At 48.2% G+C, this 16,973-nt stretch overlaps 1 protein-coding gene across 1 annotated transcript in view; it reads left to right on the top strand.

The window, feature by feature from the left end:
• The window catches only part of LOC134947699 (pre-mRNA 3'-end-processing factor FIP1-like), a 148,235-nt gene that overhangs the window by 86,131 nt on the left and 45,131 nt on the right, over nt 1–16,973 (top strand). The window contains exons 8-12 of the mRNA XM_063935655.1: nt 6,535–6,659; nt 8,428–8,533; nt 8,888–9,074; nt 15,820–15,877; nt 15,974–16,029. Coding sequence (XP_063791725.1) covers nt 6,535–6,659; nt 8,428–8,533; nt 8,888–9,074; nt 15,820–15,877; nt 15,974–16,029 — 532 coding nt within the window. The remainder of the gene's footprint in view (nt 1–6,534; nt 6,660–8,427; nt 8,534–8,887; nt 9,075–15,819; nt 15,878–15,973; nt 16,030–16,973) is intronic.

Raw genomic sequence — 16,973 nt, 5'->3', positions numbered from 1 at the left:
GCAGTGTAAAAATAAAGCAGCCAGTATTTACCCTGCACAGAAACAATATAACACACCCAAATCTAAATCTCTCTGCACATGTTACATCTGCCCCACCTGCAGTGCACATGGTTTTGCTTATTAGAGAAAGATATTGCTGCTGCGATCAGGTCTGAATTAGGCCCTTAGTCGGACGATGCCAGTTAACGCGCCTTAAGCCGTGTATTTAGTCACAAAAAACTGAATTCTCCTACTTAAATGCCAGATGTTTGCACACGTGCTAAGGCAGAAAACAGCATCACGGCACTAGTTTAGTTGGATTCCTACTGGCACCTCAGGAGGGGTGCGAGAAGAAATCCTCTATTGCGCTGAATTGAATCACCCCCATTGTTCCTACAGATGGAGCCTTCTTTATCTTGGCTTTTTATGTGACTAGGCGCGCCCGCCTGGGCGCAGCTAGTCACTGTGAGCGTCTCCGTCTGGACGGGTGCGTGCGCCCGGACGGAAACGCTCCCCATTCACTTTAATGGAGAGTGTCTCTGTCCGCTCCCCGACAGAGATGCTCTGAATGGGAAGCAGCTCGTGCACTCCCGGCGTGACTAGGTGGACGGATCGTCTAGTCATGCCGGGAGTGCCCACCTGCGACTAGGCAGGGAGAGATTAAGAAGGCTCCATCTGTATATCGTGGATTTGGAGTTAGATTTGAAATATATTTATTGCATAGAGGTCACTATTATGCTAGTAGGTTTATGTTTATTTATAAGTTTTTGACAAAGGATTTTTTTTATATATTTAAATGTTTTCTTTAACCACACCCACATTAGATAAACCATTGTTGCAAACATTTTGTTGCACAAATTTTTCCGTTGCAGATTACTGGTAGAAAAGCAGGGGCCACATGCTTGTGTTTGCCCCCCCAGCTAAAAGTTGCCAGCCCCTGAGTTTCAGGGCATGTAAGTGTTCAGGGCATGTGATAGCCACCACGGCTATTTTGTTGTCCAGATCTTCCATTAACTTAATAGCGCAGCACCCACGGCGAACCCTACACATTTTGTACACACACCAGCCAGTGCCTCACCAGCCACTGACCTCACCGCACGCCACTGCTCGATCGTCCGTTCCCGGAGCCGCGCCGCCGTCCCCCTTGCAGAGCCAGAAGACAGAAGAAGGAGATGAAATCGGCGGCAGAAGACTCCGGTCTTCATTAAGGTAGTGTACAGCACTGCAGCTGTGCGCCATTGCTCCCACAGCACACCACACACTCCGGTCACTGTAGGGTGCAGGGCGCTGGGGGGCGCCCTGGGGCAGCAATTATATTACCTTTTGGCTAAATATACACATAATACAGTCAGCTAACTGTATATGTGTAAAAAACCCCGCCATTAAGTTAAAGAAAACGCGGGACAGAAGCCCGCCGCTGAGGGGGCGGGGCCTTCTTCCTCAGCACACCAGCGCCATATTCCCTTCACAGCTCCGCTGGAAGCACGCTCCCCAGGCTCTCCCCTGCAGTATCCAGGTACAAGACGGGTTAAAAAGAGAGGGGGGGGGGGCACATAAATTTAGGCGAAAATCGATAAAAACAAGCAGCTATTGGGAAAATCACTTATTAACAGTGTAAATCCCTGTTATATAGCGCTGTGGTGTGTGCTGGCATACTCTCTCTCTGTCTCCCCAAAGGACTTTGTGGGGTCCTGTCCTCAGTCTGAGCATTCCCTGTGTGTGTGCGGTGTGTCGGTACGGCTGTGTCGACATGTTTGATGAGGAGGGTTACGTGGAGGCGGAGCAGGGGCAGATACATGTGGTGTCGCCCCCGACGGGGCCGACACCTGATTGGATGGATATGTGGAAGGTCTTAACCGACAGTGTCAACGCCTTACATAAAAGGTTTGATGACGCAGCAGCCTTGGGACAGCCGGGGTCTCAGCCCGCGCCTGCCCAGGCGACTCAGAAGCCGTCAGGGGCTCATAAACGCCCGCTAGCTCTGATGGTAAACACAGATGTCGAAACGGAGTCTGACTCCAGTGTGGATGAGGATGAGACAAATGTACAGTCTACAAAAGCCATCCGGTGCATGATTACTGCAATGAAAGATGTATTGCACATTTCTGATATTAACCCGGTTACCACCAAAAGGGGTATTATGTTTGGGGGGAAAAAAGCAGCCAGTGACTTTTCCCCCATCTGATGAATTAAATGATTTGTGTGAAGAAGCGTGGAGTTCCCCTGATAACAAACTAGTGATTTCTAAGAGGTTACTGATGGCGTACCCTTTCCCGCCAACGGATAGGTTACGTTGGGAAACATCCCCTAGGGTGGACAAGGCGCTAACACGCTTATCTAAAAGGGTGGCACTGCCGTCTCAGGATACGGCCGCCCTAAAGGATCCTGCGGATAGAAAGCAGGAAGCTATCCTGAAGTCTGTGTATACACACTCTGGTACTCTACTGAGACCTGCTATTGCTTCAGCCTGGATGTGTAGTGCTGCAGCAGCATGGACTGATACCCTGTCAGACAACATTGATTCCCTCGTCAGGGATACTATTTTGCTAACCATCGAACATATAAAAGACATCGTCTTATATATGCGGGATGCACAGGGGGACATTTGCCTGCTGGCATCTAGAATTAATGCAATGTCCATTTCTGCCAGGAGAGTATTATGGACTCGGCCGTGGACAGGTGATGCAGATTCTAAAAAACACATGGAGGTTTTGCCTTATAAGGGTGAGGAACTATTTGGGGACGGTCTCTCGGACCTCGTATCCACAGCAACTGCTGGGAAGTCGACTTTTTTGCCTCAGGTTCCCTCACAGCCTAAGAAAGCACCGTATTATCAAATGCAGTCCTTTCGGCCTCAGAAAGGCAAGCGGGTCAGAGGAGCATCCTTTTTTGGCCAGAGGCAAGGGTAGAGGAAGGAAGCTGCACCAGGCATCCAGTTCCCAGGAACAAAAATCCTCCCCTGCTTCCACTAAGTCCACCGCATGACGTTGGGGCTCCACAGGCGGAGCCAGGTGCGGTGGGGGCGCGTATCCGATACTTCAGCAACCAGTGGGTTCGCTCACAAGTGGATCTATGGGTTGTACAAATTGTATCTCAGGGATACAAGCTGGAGTTCGAGGCGACTCCCCCTCGCCGTTACCTCAAATCAGCCTTGCCAGCTGCTCCCAGGGAAAGGGAGGTAGTACTGGCGGCAATTCACAAGCTGTACCTCCAGCAGGTGATAATCAAGGTCCCCCTCCTTCAACAGGGCAGGGGTTACTATTCCACAATGTTTGTGGTACCGAAACCGGACGGTTCGGTGAGACCCATCCTGAATTTAAAATCCTTGAACACTTATATAAGGAAGTTCAAGTTCAAAATGGAATCGCTCAGGGCGGTTATTGCAAGCCTGGAAGAGGGGGATTTTATGGTGTCGCTGGACATCAAGGATGCTTACTTGCATGTCCCCATTTTCCCACCTCACCAGGAGTACCTCAGGTTTGTGGTACAGAACTGTCATTACCAATTCCAGACGTTGCCGTTTGGTCTCTCCACGGCTCCGAGAATATTTACCAAGGTAATGGCCGAAATGATGATACTCCTTCGATGAAAGGGAGTTATAATTATCCCGTACTTGGACGATCTCCTCATAAAGGCGAGGTCCAAAGAGCAGTTGTTGGTCAGCGTAGCACTCTCTCAGGAAGTGTTGCAACAGCACGGCTGGATTCTGAATATCCCAAAGTCGCAGCTGATCCCTACGACGCGTCTGCTTTTCCTGGGAATGATTCTGGACACAGAACAGAAGAAGGTGTTTCTCCCGGAGGAGAAGGCCCAGGAATTGTCATCTCTGGTCAGGGACCTCCTGAAACCAAAACAGGTGTTGGTGCATCACTGCACGCGAGTCCTAGGAAAGATGGTGGCTTCTTACGAAGTAATTCCCTTCGGCAGGTTCCATGCAAGGATCTTTCAGTGGGATCTGTTGGACAAATGGTCCGGATCGCATCTTCAGATGCATCGGTTGATCACCCTGTCCCCAAGGGCCAGGGTGTCTCTGCTGTGGTGGCTGCAGAGTGCTCATCTTCTCGAGGGACGCAGGTTCGGCATACAGGACTGGATCCTGGTGACCACGGATGCAAGCCTCCGAGGATGGGGGGCAGTCACTCAGGGAAGAAACTTCCAGGGACAGTGGTCAAGTCTGGAGACTTCTCTACACATAAATATATTGGAACTAAGGGCCATCTACAACGCCCTGAGTCAAGCAGAGCCCCTGCTTCAAAACCAATCTGTACTGATTCAGTCAGACAACATCACGGCGGTCGCCCATGTAAACCGCCAGGGCGGCACAAGAAGCAGGATGGCAATGGCAGAAGCCACAAGGATTCTTCGATGGGCGGAGAATCACGTGCTAACACTGTCAGCAGTGTTCATTCCGGGAGTGGACAACTGGGAAGCAGACTTCCTCAGCAGGCACGACCTCCACCCGGGAGAGTGGGGACTTCATCAAGAAGTCTTCACACAGATTGTAAATCGTTGGGAACTGCCACAGGTGGACATGATGGCGTCCCGCCTCAACAAAAAGCTAAAAAAATATTGCGCCAGGTCACGGGACCCTCAGGCGATAGCTGTGGACGCACTAGTGACACCGTGGGTGTACCAGTCGGTTTATGTGTTCCCTCCTCTTCCTCTCATACCCAAGGTACTGAGGATAGTAAGAAAGAGAGGAGTAAGAACTATACTCATCGTTCCGGATTCGCCAAGAAGAACTTGGTACCCAGAACTACAAGAAATTATCTCAGAGGACCCATGGCCTCTGCCTCTCAGACAGGACCTGTTACAGCAGGGGCCCTGTCTGTTCCAAGACTTACCGCGGCTGCATTTGACGGCATGGCGGTTGAACGCCGGATCCTAGCGGAAAAGGGCATTCCGGATGAAGTTATTCCTACGCTGATAAAGGCTAGGAAAGACGTGACAGCAAAACATTATCACCGTATATGGCGAAAATATGTTGCTTGGTGTGAGGCCAGGAAGGCCCCTACAGAGGAATTCCAGCTGGGTCGATTCCTGCACTTCCTACAGTCAGGAGTGACTATGGGCCTAAAATTAGGACCCATAAAGGTCCAGATTTCGGCCCTATCTATTTTCTTTCAAAAAGAACTGGCTTCACTGCCTGAAGTTCAGACGTTTGTTAAGGGAGTGCTGCATATTCAGCCCCCTTTTGTGCCTCCAGTGGCACCTTGGGATCTTAACGTTGTGTTGGATTTCCTGAAATCACACTGGTTTGAGCCACTTAAGACCGTGGAGCTAAAGTATCTCACGTGGAAGGTGGTCATGCTGTTGGCCTTGGCTTCAGCTAGGCGTGTGTCAGAATTGGCGGCTTTGTCATGTAAAAGCCTGTATCTGATCTTCCATATGGACAGGGCAGAATTGAGGACTCGTCCCCAATTTCTCCCAAAGGTGGTATCAGTGTTTCATTTGAACCAACCTATTGTGGTGCCTGCGGCTACTCGGGACTTGGAGGTTTCCAAGTTGCTGGACGTAGTCAGGGCTTTGAAAATCTATGTAGCCAGGACGGCTGGAGTCAGGAAAACTGACTCGCTGTTTATCCTGCATGCACCCAACAAACTGGGTGCTCCGGCTTCAAAGCAAACTATTGCGCGCTGGATCTGTAACACGATTCAGCAAGCTCATTCTGCGGCAGGGTTACCGCATCCTAAATCAGTAAAAGCCCATTCCACAAGGAAGGTGGGCTCTTCTTAGGCGGCTGCCCGAGGGGTCTCGGCTTTACAGCTTTGCCGAGCTGCTACTTGGTCGGGTTCAAACACATTTGCTAAGTTCTACAAGTTTGTTACCCTGGCTGAGGAGGACCTTGCCTTTGCTCATTCGGTGCTGCAGAGTCATCCGCACTCTCCCGCCCGTTTGGGAGCTTTGGTATAATCCCCATGGTCCTTACGGAGTTCCCAGCATCCACTAGGACGTCAGAGAAAAAAAGAATTTACTCACCGGTAATTCTATTTCTCGTAGTCCGTACCGTAGTGGATGTTGGGCGCCCGTCCCAAGTGCGGACTCTCTGCAATACATGTATATAGTTATTGCTTAACTCAAGGGTTATTGTTATGAGCCATCTGTTACTGAGGCTCAGTTGTTGTTCATACTGTTAACTGGGTATGGTTATCACAAGTTGTACAGTGTGATTGGTGTGGCTGGTATGAGTCTTACCCTGGATTCCAAATCCTTTCCTTGTTGTGTCAGCTCTTCCGGGCACAGTTTCCTTAACTGAGGTCTGGAGGAGGGGCATAGAGGGAGGAGCCAGTGCACACCAGATAGTACCTAATCTTTCTTTTAGAGTGCCCAGTCTCCTGCGGAGCCCGTCTATTCCCCATGGTCCTTACGGAGTTCCCAGCATCCACTACGGACTACGAGAAATAGAATTACCGGTGAGTAAATTCTTATTTTTGTTACTAATAAAATAGAAGAGTATCAAAACTGTAGAGTCTGTTATTTTTATTATGTTGACGTTCCTTATTACCCAGGAAAATTAGTTTGTTTCCAAAAGTAAGCTGTGTATTTTCTAAACAGGTGCAGCAAGGCAGGATGGGTAATGCAGACAAAGGAGAAGAAAATGGTTTTGAAAATACCAATTTGAAGTATAATAATCCTGCTTGTAGAGAAGAAACACGAGTACCAGAAAGCTCCATAAATGGGTAAAAAGACTTCACGTATTTCTATAAGTAGTATACTGTATGTGGGTGTGGTAGGGAATGTATATTGTAAGCTTTAGTGGGACACAGATAGGTGTGAATAATATGCATTCCTTCCCTCTATCTATATCCATTACACTTTCTTCCAGCCCTCTGGCTTTCAGGTGTACCATTCTCAAGTATATTTTAAGAGAGTAGGGGTCCCGTGTGCAGTCTGTACTTGCCTACTGTCCTAGAATGTCAGTGAGGCTCCTACATCTTTGGGGGCTCTCCTGGACACTTGGAAGCGTAGTCAAGTCTCCTGGAGCCTGCCACCTGGTGCTATAACTTCCTGAGTGATGGCGACCAGACAGCCGATGATGCGATGCACTTGGATGCTGAATCAAGTTAATGTGGCCCTGTGGGGCCACATTGACACAAACATACTGCCACACACCGCCTATTTCGGGTGCACCATGCCTCCTGCCTCAGCAGCCTGACTGCCCCTTTCCAGAAGTCGGCAAGTATGGTGCAGTACTAGCTGTGGGTGCAGGCTCCCCCCTAATGCGCTAGAACATGCGCCCAGTAGACTCTGACATTGTACCAGAGTCTACAGAGAATCCACATATATGAAGGAAAATGAAGTTGGTGTAATTTTCCTGATGATTTTTGCAGTACTGACAGAAAAGTAAGTACAGACTTTGTGTGCAGAGTGAGCGGTGTGGGACATCCATAGCTCAGGGGCCTGCATGCACCGCACATGGTATGCAGTTATATTCCCGACGGACGGGATTCTGACAGTCATTGAAATGTCGATGGTCAGAATCCACCACCCGTGGGGGAATAGAACCTTACCACCGGGCCCAAAGCGTGGCAAGCAAAGCGAGCCCTTGAGCGGACATGCTGCGCTCGAAGTCTGGATTCCAGCGTCAGTATTTCGACCGCCGGGATCCCGTCAGTTGGGAGTTCATACTGATCCCCTGCACACCCTGCATCCATCATGGATACAACCCTGTCTCTCCTCCCATTGTGTCCTCCCACATTCAGTATATATTGTAAGCTAGTATGAGTATGGCCCTCTCCCCTATGTCTTCTCTAGTAAGTATGCCAACTGCACATTGTAATTATGTATCTATGTAAATGTATACCCGTCAGTTTTACCCTGTACTTACAGGGTATGTATGATGTTATCAGTTTTATCCCCTTTTAGGGCGCTATAGAGCCCCTGTGGTGCCTTTATAATGTATAAATAAAATATAATAATGGGGGTTAGTCAGAGCAGTTAGAAAACCAAAAAAAGCACACTAATGGCCAAAACCATGCTGCACTGATTTAGATTTGGGTGGGGTGTGTTCAAGCTGAAATCTAAATTGCAGTGCAAAAATTAAGCAGCCAGTATTTACCCTGCACAAAAACAATATAACCCACCCAAATCTAGCTCTCTCTGTACATGTTACATCTGCCCACCTGCAGTGCAACATGGTTTGCCCAATTGCTTACTTTTATGGTATGCTTACAAATCCCCCAATATTCTCTGTACAGCACTGCATAATAAAATGTGCACTATACAAATAATAATAATATTAGCAAGTTTCTTCCCCCATTCGTTCTGTCAGTTAACCCTTTTGGTCTGGTGTGTATAGCCAGATATTGGTGTATGTATACAAACCTGCCATATGCCATAGTTGTACCAGTCCAAACTACTTTTTCACCACACATACTTCTCACTCTTGTGCTTTTTCTATTGAATATAACAATGCATTGTAAGATATTGTATATGATTTATTGTTAGGAAGCAGGGAGGGGCCACCTATGAAACTGATGGGGAGATCTGTAATATCACCCGTGTTGAAGGCAGGAGATGGGACATTCCAGAGTCAAATGATCTTCCCATTGAAGTAACTGAAACTTTATTTTATATTTTTGAACCACTGTTTTGTTGCTAATCCTAAAATAATTATAACTGGCTCCAATGGTTTTCTTGTTAATATTGTTGCACAGTACTATGTAGTCTTTGCTACTCTTTCTACTGTATCATCGTATGCGGTCCTAGTTAACTCTTTTATTCAAGCGCATCTATACACTGTTTGTGGTGCAGAGAGATTGCAGATATGATTTAGAATATATTTACATTTGCACATATGAAGCAGTTGGACAGTCCTGGTATAGCTTATAATTTAGAACTTTATTGTTTTTAAGTAGTTTCTTGTAGATATAAAATCGTAATTGTAAATGTTTATTTCCTCCTAAAGGTGGTTGGCAATCAGGAATACAAATCCCATCCTATGATGATGCAGCATCAACAACCTCCTCCACCTCTTCTACCCCCACCAACTATTGCCCCAAATCCTCCACCATTCAGTAGACTCCCCCCACCACCTCTTTTCTTCCAGCGTCCCCTTCCAGCCACCCAGGTCCCACCAGCCTTGCACCCTCCAGGTGAATGCAAGCCCATTGATAATCGAATGCACATTTTTTTCTTTTTCATGTTTTTCAAGTAAAGGGAGAAAATCATGTAGATCAGCAGTGTTTAATGATGATTAGTAAACATTTTCTTGTTTATTGTACATATAATTATGAGAGTCTGATTTGCTGTCACTTATGTAGGATCCTCAGTCTATGGCTATGCTATAAAAGACAAGAGTAAACCTCTACTTTCTGCAGCGGGGTACACTGGGGTTCCACAGGAATAACATCGGGGTGTAGAGTTGGATCTTGATCCGAGGCACCAACAGGCTGACTTTGACTGTTCCCAAGATGCACAGCGCCGCCTCCTCTATAACCCCGCCTCCGTGCACAGGAGCTCAGTTTGTAAGTTGGTGCCTGCAGTGCAGGCTAACAACAGGGAGGGCTGCACTGGGCAGCCCTGAAAAGAGCTTTCAAGTGAAGAAAGAAGACTTCAGATCCGCAGCATAGGCACTTAAAAGTGCTATATGTCAGTCTGACACATCATGCTGCGGCTCCCTCACCTCCCAGTGGCGCTGTACACTCCCGCACCCTGGTTGCCTGGTAACTACAGTGGAGGCTCCGATTCTCTCATAAGGGCACACACACACCACCGCTGCTCTCCAGGATCGCGTGGCCGCTGAAAGGAGGAGGTAAGAGGGTCCCCCAGGATGGACCCGCTGCAAACCGCGATCCGGCGCGGTCCTTGGGAGGCGGATCGCGCGTGCTGGCGTGGACACTGTGGCTGTGCAGGGACCCCACTAGACCACCAGGGCATGGGCACAGGTCGGATTTTTGCATAAGTCGGTTTCTTTAAGGCCCGCAGTACCGGTGGTGAAGTCCAGCAAGGGGATCTGGCTCTGCCCTGTAGCCCTTCCCCCAGCCCCAGGGCGCCATTTCTCCCTCCCTCCCTGTCAGCGTTTGGGCGCCATTAAACACACAGCTGCGCTGATCTGGGACTGCTGGGCAATGCCTCCTCTGTAAAGCCGCCTGCATCATCAGCGCTGTGCATTAACAGGAAACTTAGGTATTCTACATGTCTTTAAACAGAGTTAGTTAAGAACAAGTGCACTTTGTCAGGGTTATTTAGTACAAGTACCCTGTGATATACATCCAGTGTTTACTGTGCATTGCTTTATCTGTATACCTACTTAGCTTTACTTGTGTAGTGCAGTTACTACAGTATTGCTAGTCCAGTGCAGTTTTATTGTTATCTGTGATAATTTCTGCATTGTACATGTGACTGTGTGTGTGTGCCAATAGCTGCTGTGTGATTTCCATTCCGTGTATCTCGCATCTACTGCTATCCCTATATTCTGTACCCTGAAGGGGGCTATGTGTCAGGGTTTTCATATAATATAGTGGTTTTCACAGGATATACTATTTTTGGTATTTTCTCTGTGTTTTACAGTCACCATTTACCTCTTAAATCCTCCGTGTGTGCTCTGCCTGTAGTAATACTATCCGGGGGGATTTTTGTTAGGTATTCTGTCTGCCTTTATTGTACTATTCCACCCTACGGTAACGTTTTCATATAATGTCAGCTCGTTAGGGTGAGGGTTTGATGGCAGACCCTGCATCTGGCAGTGTTCATGCCCCGGATGTCTCTGAGGAAAATATTGTAGCTGAGGGTTCAGGTGCTGGGGGCTGTGTACCCCTTAGTCAGTTTCCTACGTCGGGGCTAACTGCTGACCCACCGTGGGCTACATTCTCTAATTTACTGACTACGCTGGTAACTAGACTTACGCCCCATATGGGACCTCCTGTGCCATTACAGCCACATATTGTCCCTGCTGTAAATCCACCATGGGCAGATGCTCTGTCCTCTGTTACAGCAATTAAATCAGTCTTTGGCCAAGCAGAATCTTAATCCTCGCCTGCCTAAGACCAAAGTGTCCTCTAAGCATGCCCTTACATCCTCACAGTCCACTCATGTTACAGGTACTTCATCGGATGAAGATGGTGCATACACTGATCCCTCACCGCGAACGGGAAGTGACGCTACCACCGTCGATATCATAGGAAAGGAGGAACCAGATATATGAGCTTTTGTTTCCCGCTGGAAAGGCAGATGCTTCTGATGGGGAATCCCTGACCCAAGTGGATGTTCCTGACCTCTTGGAGACTATACGGCTAATTCTTCAAATTGATGATGATGAAGAACCCCCAGCTACCTCTAAGAAACCAGATAAGTTTAAGTGTCAGAAGGTTACTAAATTAGTTTTACCACATTCTGACCATTTAGTTGACATATGTCAGGAATCCTGGGAATATCCAGGAAAGAAATTCTCTCTGTCTAAGAAAATGCTGGCTCTTTATCCCCTTGCTGCAGAATTAAGCAAAAATTGGGAAACACCGCCACCGGTGGACTCACAAGTCGCACGTCTGGTGGTGTCATCTGCTCTGCCTGTCACTACTGTCACCTCTCTGAAGGAACTGACGGATAAACATGTGGAGAGTTGCTTGAAGTCCTATACTCTGGCAGGAGCTGTGCATAGGCATACTATTGCTGCCTCTTGGGCTGCTAAAGCTATAGGGCCTGGGTTCAGGAAGTAGAAGCGGAACTACCGTCAGGTATCCTAGCGGCCAAAGAGTCTACCACGTCTATTCTGGCTCGCCGGATCCTCTGGTTGCGGTCCTGGTCGGTAGATCTGGGCTCGAAAAATACCTTGGAGGTTATCCCTTTTAAAGGAAACATTCTTTTTGGGGAAGAGCTCAACAAGATTGTTGCTGACTTAGCGTCTGCTAAGACTGCGTGTCTGCCTAGTACTACTCCTTCGGCCCAAAGGCTAAGAGTACTTAATTTCGTTCCTTTCGACCTCCAGGTAAAGCAAAGGGTCAGTCATAAGAGAAACAAGCTCGCACTTCCAAATCCACTAAGCCCAACCCTAAACGTGCCTGGGCTGCCCATCAGCCTGCTGCATGACGGGGCGGGCCACCCTCTGGGGGATCCCAGGGTGGGAGGCCGACTTCTATGGTTTGCTCAGGTATGGCTACAGACCTCTTCGAATGCCTGGGTAAGGGAAGTCATCACTCACGGATATGCCATCTCTTTCAAGAAACGTCCCCCTCACCAGTTTTGCTCAACAAACGTCCCTTCAGTTCCGGTGAAAGCATGGACTCTCCATCTGGTGGTGCAATCTCTCCTGGACACAGGAGTGGTAGTGCCAGTGCCTCTGGCTCAGAGAGGCAGGGGGTACTTTTCAACGCTGTTCCTAGTCCCGAAACCGAATGGATCTTCTCGGACCATTCTCAACCTCAAGTCTTTGAACAAGTTTGTGATAGTCTCCAAATTCCGTATGGAAACTCTTCGCTCTATTGTTCTGGCCTTGGAGCCCAGGGACTGCATATACCTATTGTTGCAGTGTCGCATCAGCAATACCTGCGGTTTGCTATTGGCAACCTACATTTTCAATTCCAGGCCTTGCCGTTTGGTCTGATCTCGAGTTTTCACCAAGGCCATGGCGGTCATGACGGCCCTACTCCGCCATCAGGGTATCTGGATCCTGGCGTATCTCGACGACTTTTTGATCCTGGCAGATTCTCCAGAGGTTCTCCTTCGTCATCTGGAACTGACTGTCCAATTCCTGCAAGCCCATGGGTGGCTCATCAACTGGAAGAAATCTTCCCTGGTCTCTGCTCAGACCATGGTGCACCTGGGAGCACTGTTGGACACCCACAACCAGCGGTTGTTTTTGTCTCCCGGAAAAGATCCTGAAACTTCAGGACAAGATAAGATGCTTCCTCTCTCGCCCACGTGTGTCGATACGCTCGGTGAAGCAATTACTAGGCCTCATGGTGTCGGCTTTCGACATGGTGGAGTACGCTCAATTTCATTCCCGCCCTCTACAGAGGTTAATTCTCTCAGAGTGGGACGGCCTGCCTCACCGGATCAGGTCTCACATGATATCCTTGACTCCGGAGGTCCGTCTGTCACTGACTTGGCGGCTGCAGGACCAACAACTGAGCAGGGGTCGTCCATTCTGGATCTCCAACTGGGTCCTTCTGACGATGGACGCCAGTCTGCGGGGTTGGGGCACAGTGTTAGAGCAACACTCTCTTCAGGGTCGGTGGACCAGGGAGGAAGCTCTCCGCCCGATAAACATTCTGGAATTGCGGGCAGTGTTCGATGCCTTGACACTGGCCCTTCCTCTGGTACAGAACAGGCCTGTTCAAGTACAGTCGGACAACGCCACCACGGTGGCATACATAAATCATCAAGGCGGCACCCGAAGCCGCAAAGCCATGTCGGAAGTGTCAAAGATTCTTCGTTGGGCGGAACGCCGTCTGCCAGCCCTATTGGCAGTGTTCAATCCAGGGGACCTGAACTGGGAAGCAGACTTCCTCAGTTGTCAGGACGTACACGCCGGAGAGTGGAGCCTTCATCCTGAGGTCTTTCAACTCCTCGTGGATCAGTGGGGTCTACCAGATGTAGACCTGATAGTGTCTCAACACAATCACAAGGTTCCGGTCTTCGGAGCAAGGACAAGGGATCCTTAAGCAGCGTTCATGGACGCATTGGCAATTCCATGGAACTTTTAACTGCTGTACGTGTTCCCTCCGGTTTCACTCCTGCCCAGGGTAATTCGGAAGTTCAAGCAAGAAGGAGGAATACTAATTCTAATCGCTCCGGCGTGGCCCAGACGGCATTGGTTCTCAGATCTGCAGGGTCTATTGATAGAGCGTCCTTTTATGCTTCCGCAGCACCCTTACCTCCTCGTTCAGGGCTCTTGTGTCTACCAGGATTTGACCTGGCAGGCTTTGACGGCGTGGCTCTTGAAGCTTCCGTACTGAGGGCCAAAGGGTTTTCTGAGGCGGTCATTCAAACTATGTTGAAGGCCCGTAAACCGGCTTCTGCTCGGATTTACCATAGGTTCTAGAATTCTTACTTCACCTGGTGTGCGACTAACAATTATGATGCATGCAAGTTCAGTACTGCCAAGCTTTTGGCTTTCCTGCAACAGGGCCTGGACTTAGGCCTTCGTCTGGCCTCCCTCAAGGTTCATGTTTCTGCCTTGTCAATATGGTTTCAGAGAAAAATTGCGACTCTGCCTGATGTTCATACATTCACTCAGGGTGTTTTGCAGATTCAACCTCCCTATGTCCCAACTGTGGCTCCTTGGGATTTGTCGGCTGTTCTGGATGCCTTACAAGAGTCTCCGTTTGAACCTCTTGAGTCTGTGAACCTTAAGTTGCTTACTCTTAAGGTCTTGTTCTTGCTGGCTATTGCATCTGCTGAATGGGTTTCAGACTTGGGTGCCTTGTCCTGTCGGTCACCCTTTCTGATTTTTCACAGCGACTGTGCGGTTCTTAGAACTCGCCCTGGTTATCTACCTAAGGTGGTGTCATCTTTCCACCTTAATCAAGAGATTGTGGTTCCAGCCTTTACCTCTCTAGTTTTATCCTCCAAAGAACGGTCTTTGGATGTGGTACGGGCTCTCCGTATTTATGTGAAGAGGACAGCTTCTCTTAGGAGATTTGATTTCATCTTTGTCCTTTTTGGTTTTCACAAATGTGACTGGACTGCTAACAAGCAGACCTTGGCCAGATGGATTAGAATGGTGATTGGACATGCTTATGTACAGGCTGGCCTTCCAGCTCCTGCTACCATCAAAGCCCATTCTACTCGGTCGGTTGGACCTTCTTGGGCGGCCTGCCGTGGTGCGACCCTTGAACAAATTGTGCAAGGCAGCTACGTGGTCCTCAGTGTACACGTTCATAAGGTTCTATGCCTTCGATACTTCCGCCTCCCAGGATGCCTCTTTTGGACGCCGGGTTCTTGTGCCCACTACAGTGCGTCCCCTCCCATAAGGAACTGTTTTAGGACATCCCCGATGTTATCACTGTGGAACCCCACTGCAGAAAAGGAGATTTATGGTAAGAACTTACCTTTGTTAAATCTCTTTCTGCGAGGTACACTGGGTACCACAGGGCGCCCACCCTGATGCACTTAGCTACTTTGGGTTTGTATGGAATTAGCCGCTGATACCTTCTCCTGTCGTGAGAATGTGGTGTATGTGGCTACTAACGGTTGTCATCTCTTTTACCTGCTACTGCATTGGACCAGTTAATAAAACTGAGCTCCTGTGCACGGAGGCGGGATTATAGAGGGGGCGGTACTGTACATCTTGGAAACAGTGAAAGCTTTTAACCTGTTGGTGCCTCGGATCAAGATCCAACTCTACACCCCAATGTTATCCCTGTGAAACCCAGTGTACCTCGCAGAAAGAGATTTAACAAAGGTAAGTTCTTACCATAAATCTCCTTATTTCAAATTCTTAAATCTGTGACATGATTTTAGTTTTTGATTAACTGGGAAGGGCAGGCAGCATCGCTGACTGTGAGTGTGGGAGCGCACTGGAGATAGGGTTAGTGCAGGGAGAGAATAAGAGGGCGGAGAGCCCTGCTCGTTACAATGTGCAGATTGTGTGTTGTATGGTCCTTGCGTAATAACTACATATGTGTAATTTTCAGTACTTTCTATTCAATTTATCTTTTCATTATATTGCAGTATTGCACCACTGACTGTGTATCTTATTGTTTATTTATGGTTTAAACTTCAGTTATATCAGTTATATAGATGTGGAAAATGTATTGTGTTTCCTTAGAATTTTAAACCTTGTTCTTGTTATATTGAATGACCTTATTATATATCATTATAGTTATATATGATGATACGTACTTAGGGAGTTCCTGAATCAGTGTACACTCTTACTATTTTGTCTTGTGGTATTTCTAGCACTGATGCCTCCACCACTTCTACCCCCGCCTATGGCACACATGCCACCCCCTAATGGGTAAGTTTGAGTTCTTGACAATGACTTTAAAGTAACTTAATTACTACATTGAATGTTTTTTTTCTGTATTAAAGTTTTGGGTCATCTCTTTTAAAGACCCCCAGTTACCTACAACAGTAGACCACCACCTTGCCACAGTTATTTCTCTTCTGGTGAGTAATCATTTTCTTCCATTCATGTTTTTACTTTGCTCATTGGGTTATTACAGGCTACACTTAGCCATTTAGTCTTAGGTTGGGTACACACTTGATGATATATCATTCAGTGGGCGATCAGGCATTAACTGCGCATACGTATGCCCCGCAAAGTGCACACGCGTCTACCAACAACAATGGGCGTCGCCAGTCAGCGACAGGATAGTGCGAAAATTTAATTTGCACGGGCGTTCACAAGGTGATTGACAGGAAAAGGCCGTTTGTGGGTGGTAACTGACAGTTTATTGGGAGTGTCAGGAAAAACGCAGGCGTTCCCAAGCGTTTTCAGGGAGGGTGTCTGACGTCAGCTCTGTCCCCGACCAGCCTGTTCTCATCGCACTGTAGGAGTAAGTCCTGGACTGCACACACTGGAATTTTGCAGCTCGGAGTACACATGCAATTGCACACTTGCACAGCGAATTTACACTCCCCCTGGGGTGGAGACTATCTGAACGCAGGACAGCAAAGTTAGCAGCCCAGCGATCAGGTCTGAATCATCGCCTATGTGTACACACAATATATATTTGAACTAAGTATTTCACAGATATATTGCATCAGTCATACCGTGCAGCACAAACGATCACATCACTTTGTGTGTACACACGACCAGCTGAACCATATGCTGGCACCTGAATCAGCAAGAATGACATCACAACTTCTTCCAGACTGACATTTGTAAGTGTGTGTGCTTACCAAAATTTGTCATTTTCAGATTGACTGAAGTGTGTACCCCATATAAGTCTATTTGCTGATTGCATTGATAACAGATGTTCCAATCACCAGTGGCGGAACTAGCAAGCGGTGGGCCCAGGTGCGACAAAATGCTTTGCCCCCCCCCCCCCCCCCCTCCATCCCATCCCATCCAAGTCCACCCCCTCACCCCTTGAGAGGATCTGGTGAGG

The sequence above is a fragment of the Pseudophryne corroboree genome, chromosome 8 (assembly GCF_028390025.1).
Source record: "Pseudophryne corroboree isolate aPseCor3 chromosome 8, aPseCor3.hap2, whole genome shotgun sequence".
NCBI lineage: Eukaryota > Metazoa > Chordata > Amphibia > Anura > Myobatrachidae > Pseudophryne > Pseudophryne corroboree.
The sequence above is the reverse complement of the archived record's forward strand: the minus strand, read 5'-3'. Positions and strand labels throughout refer to the sequence as shown.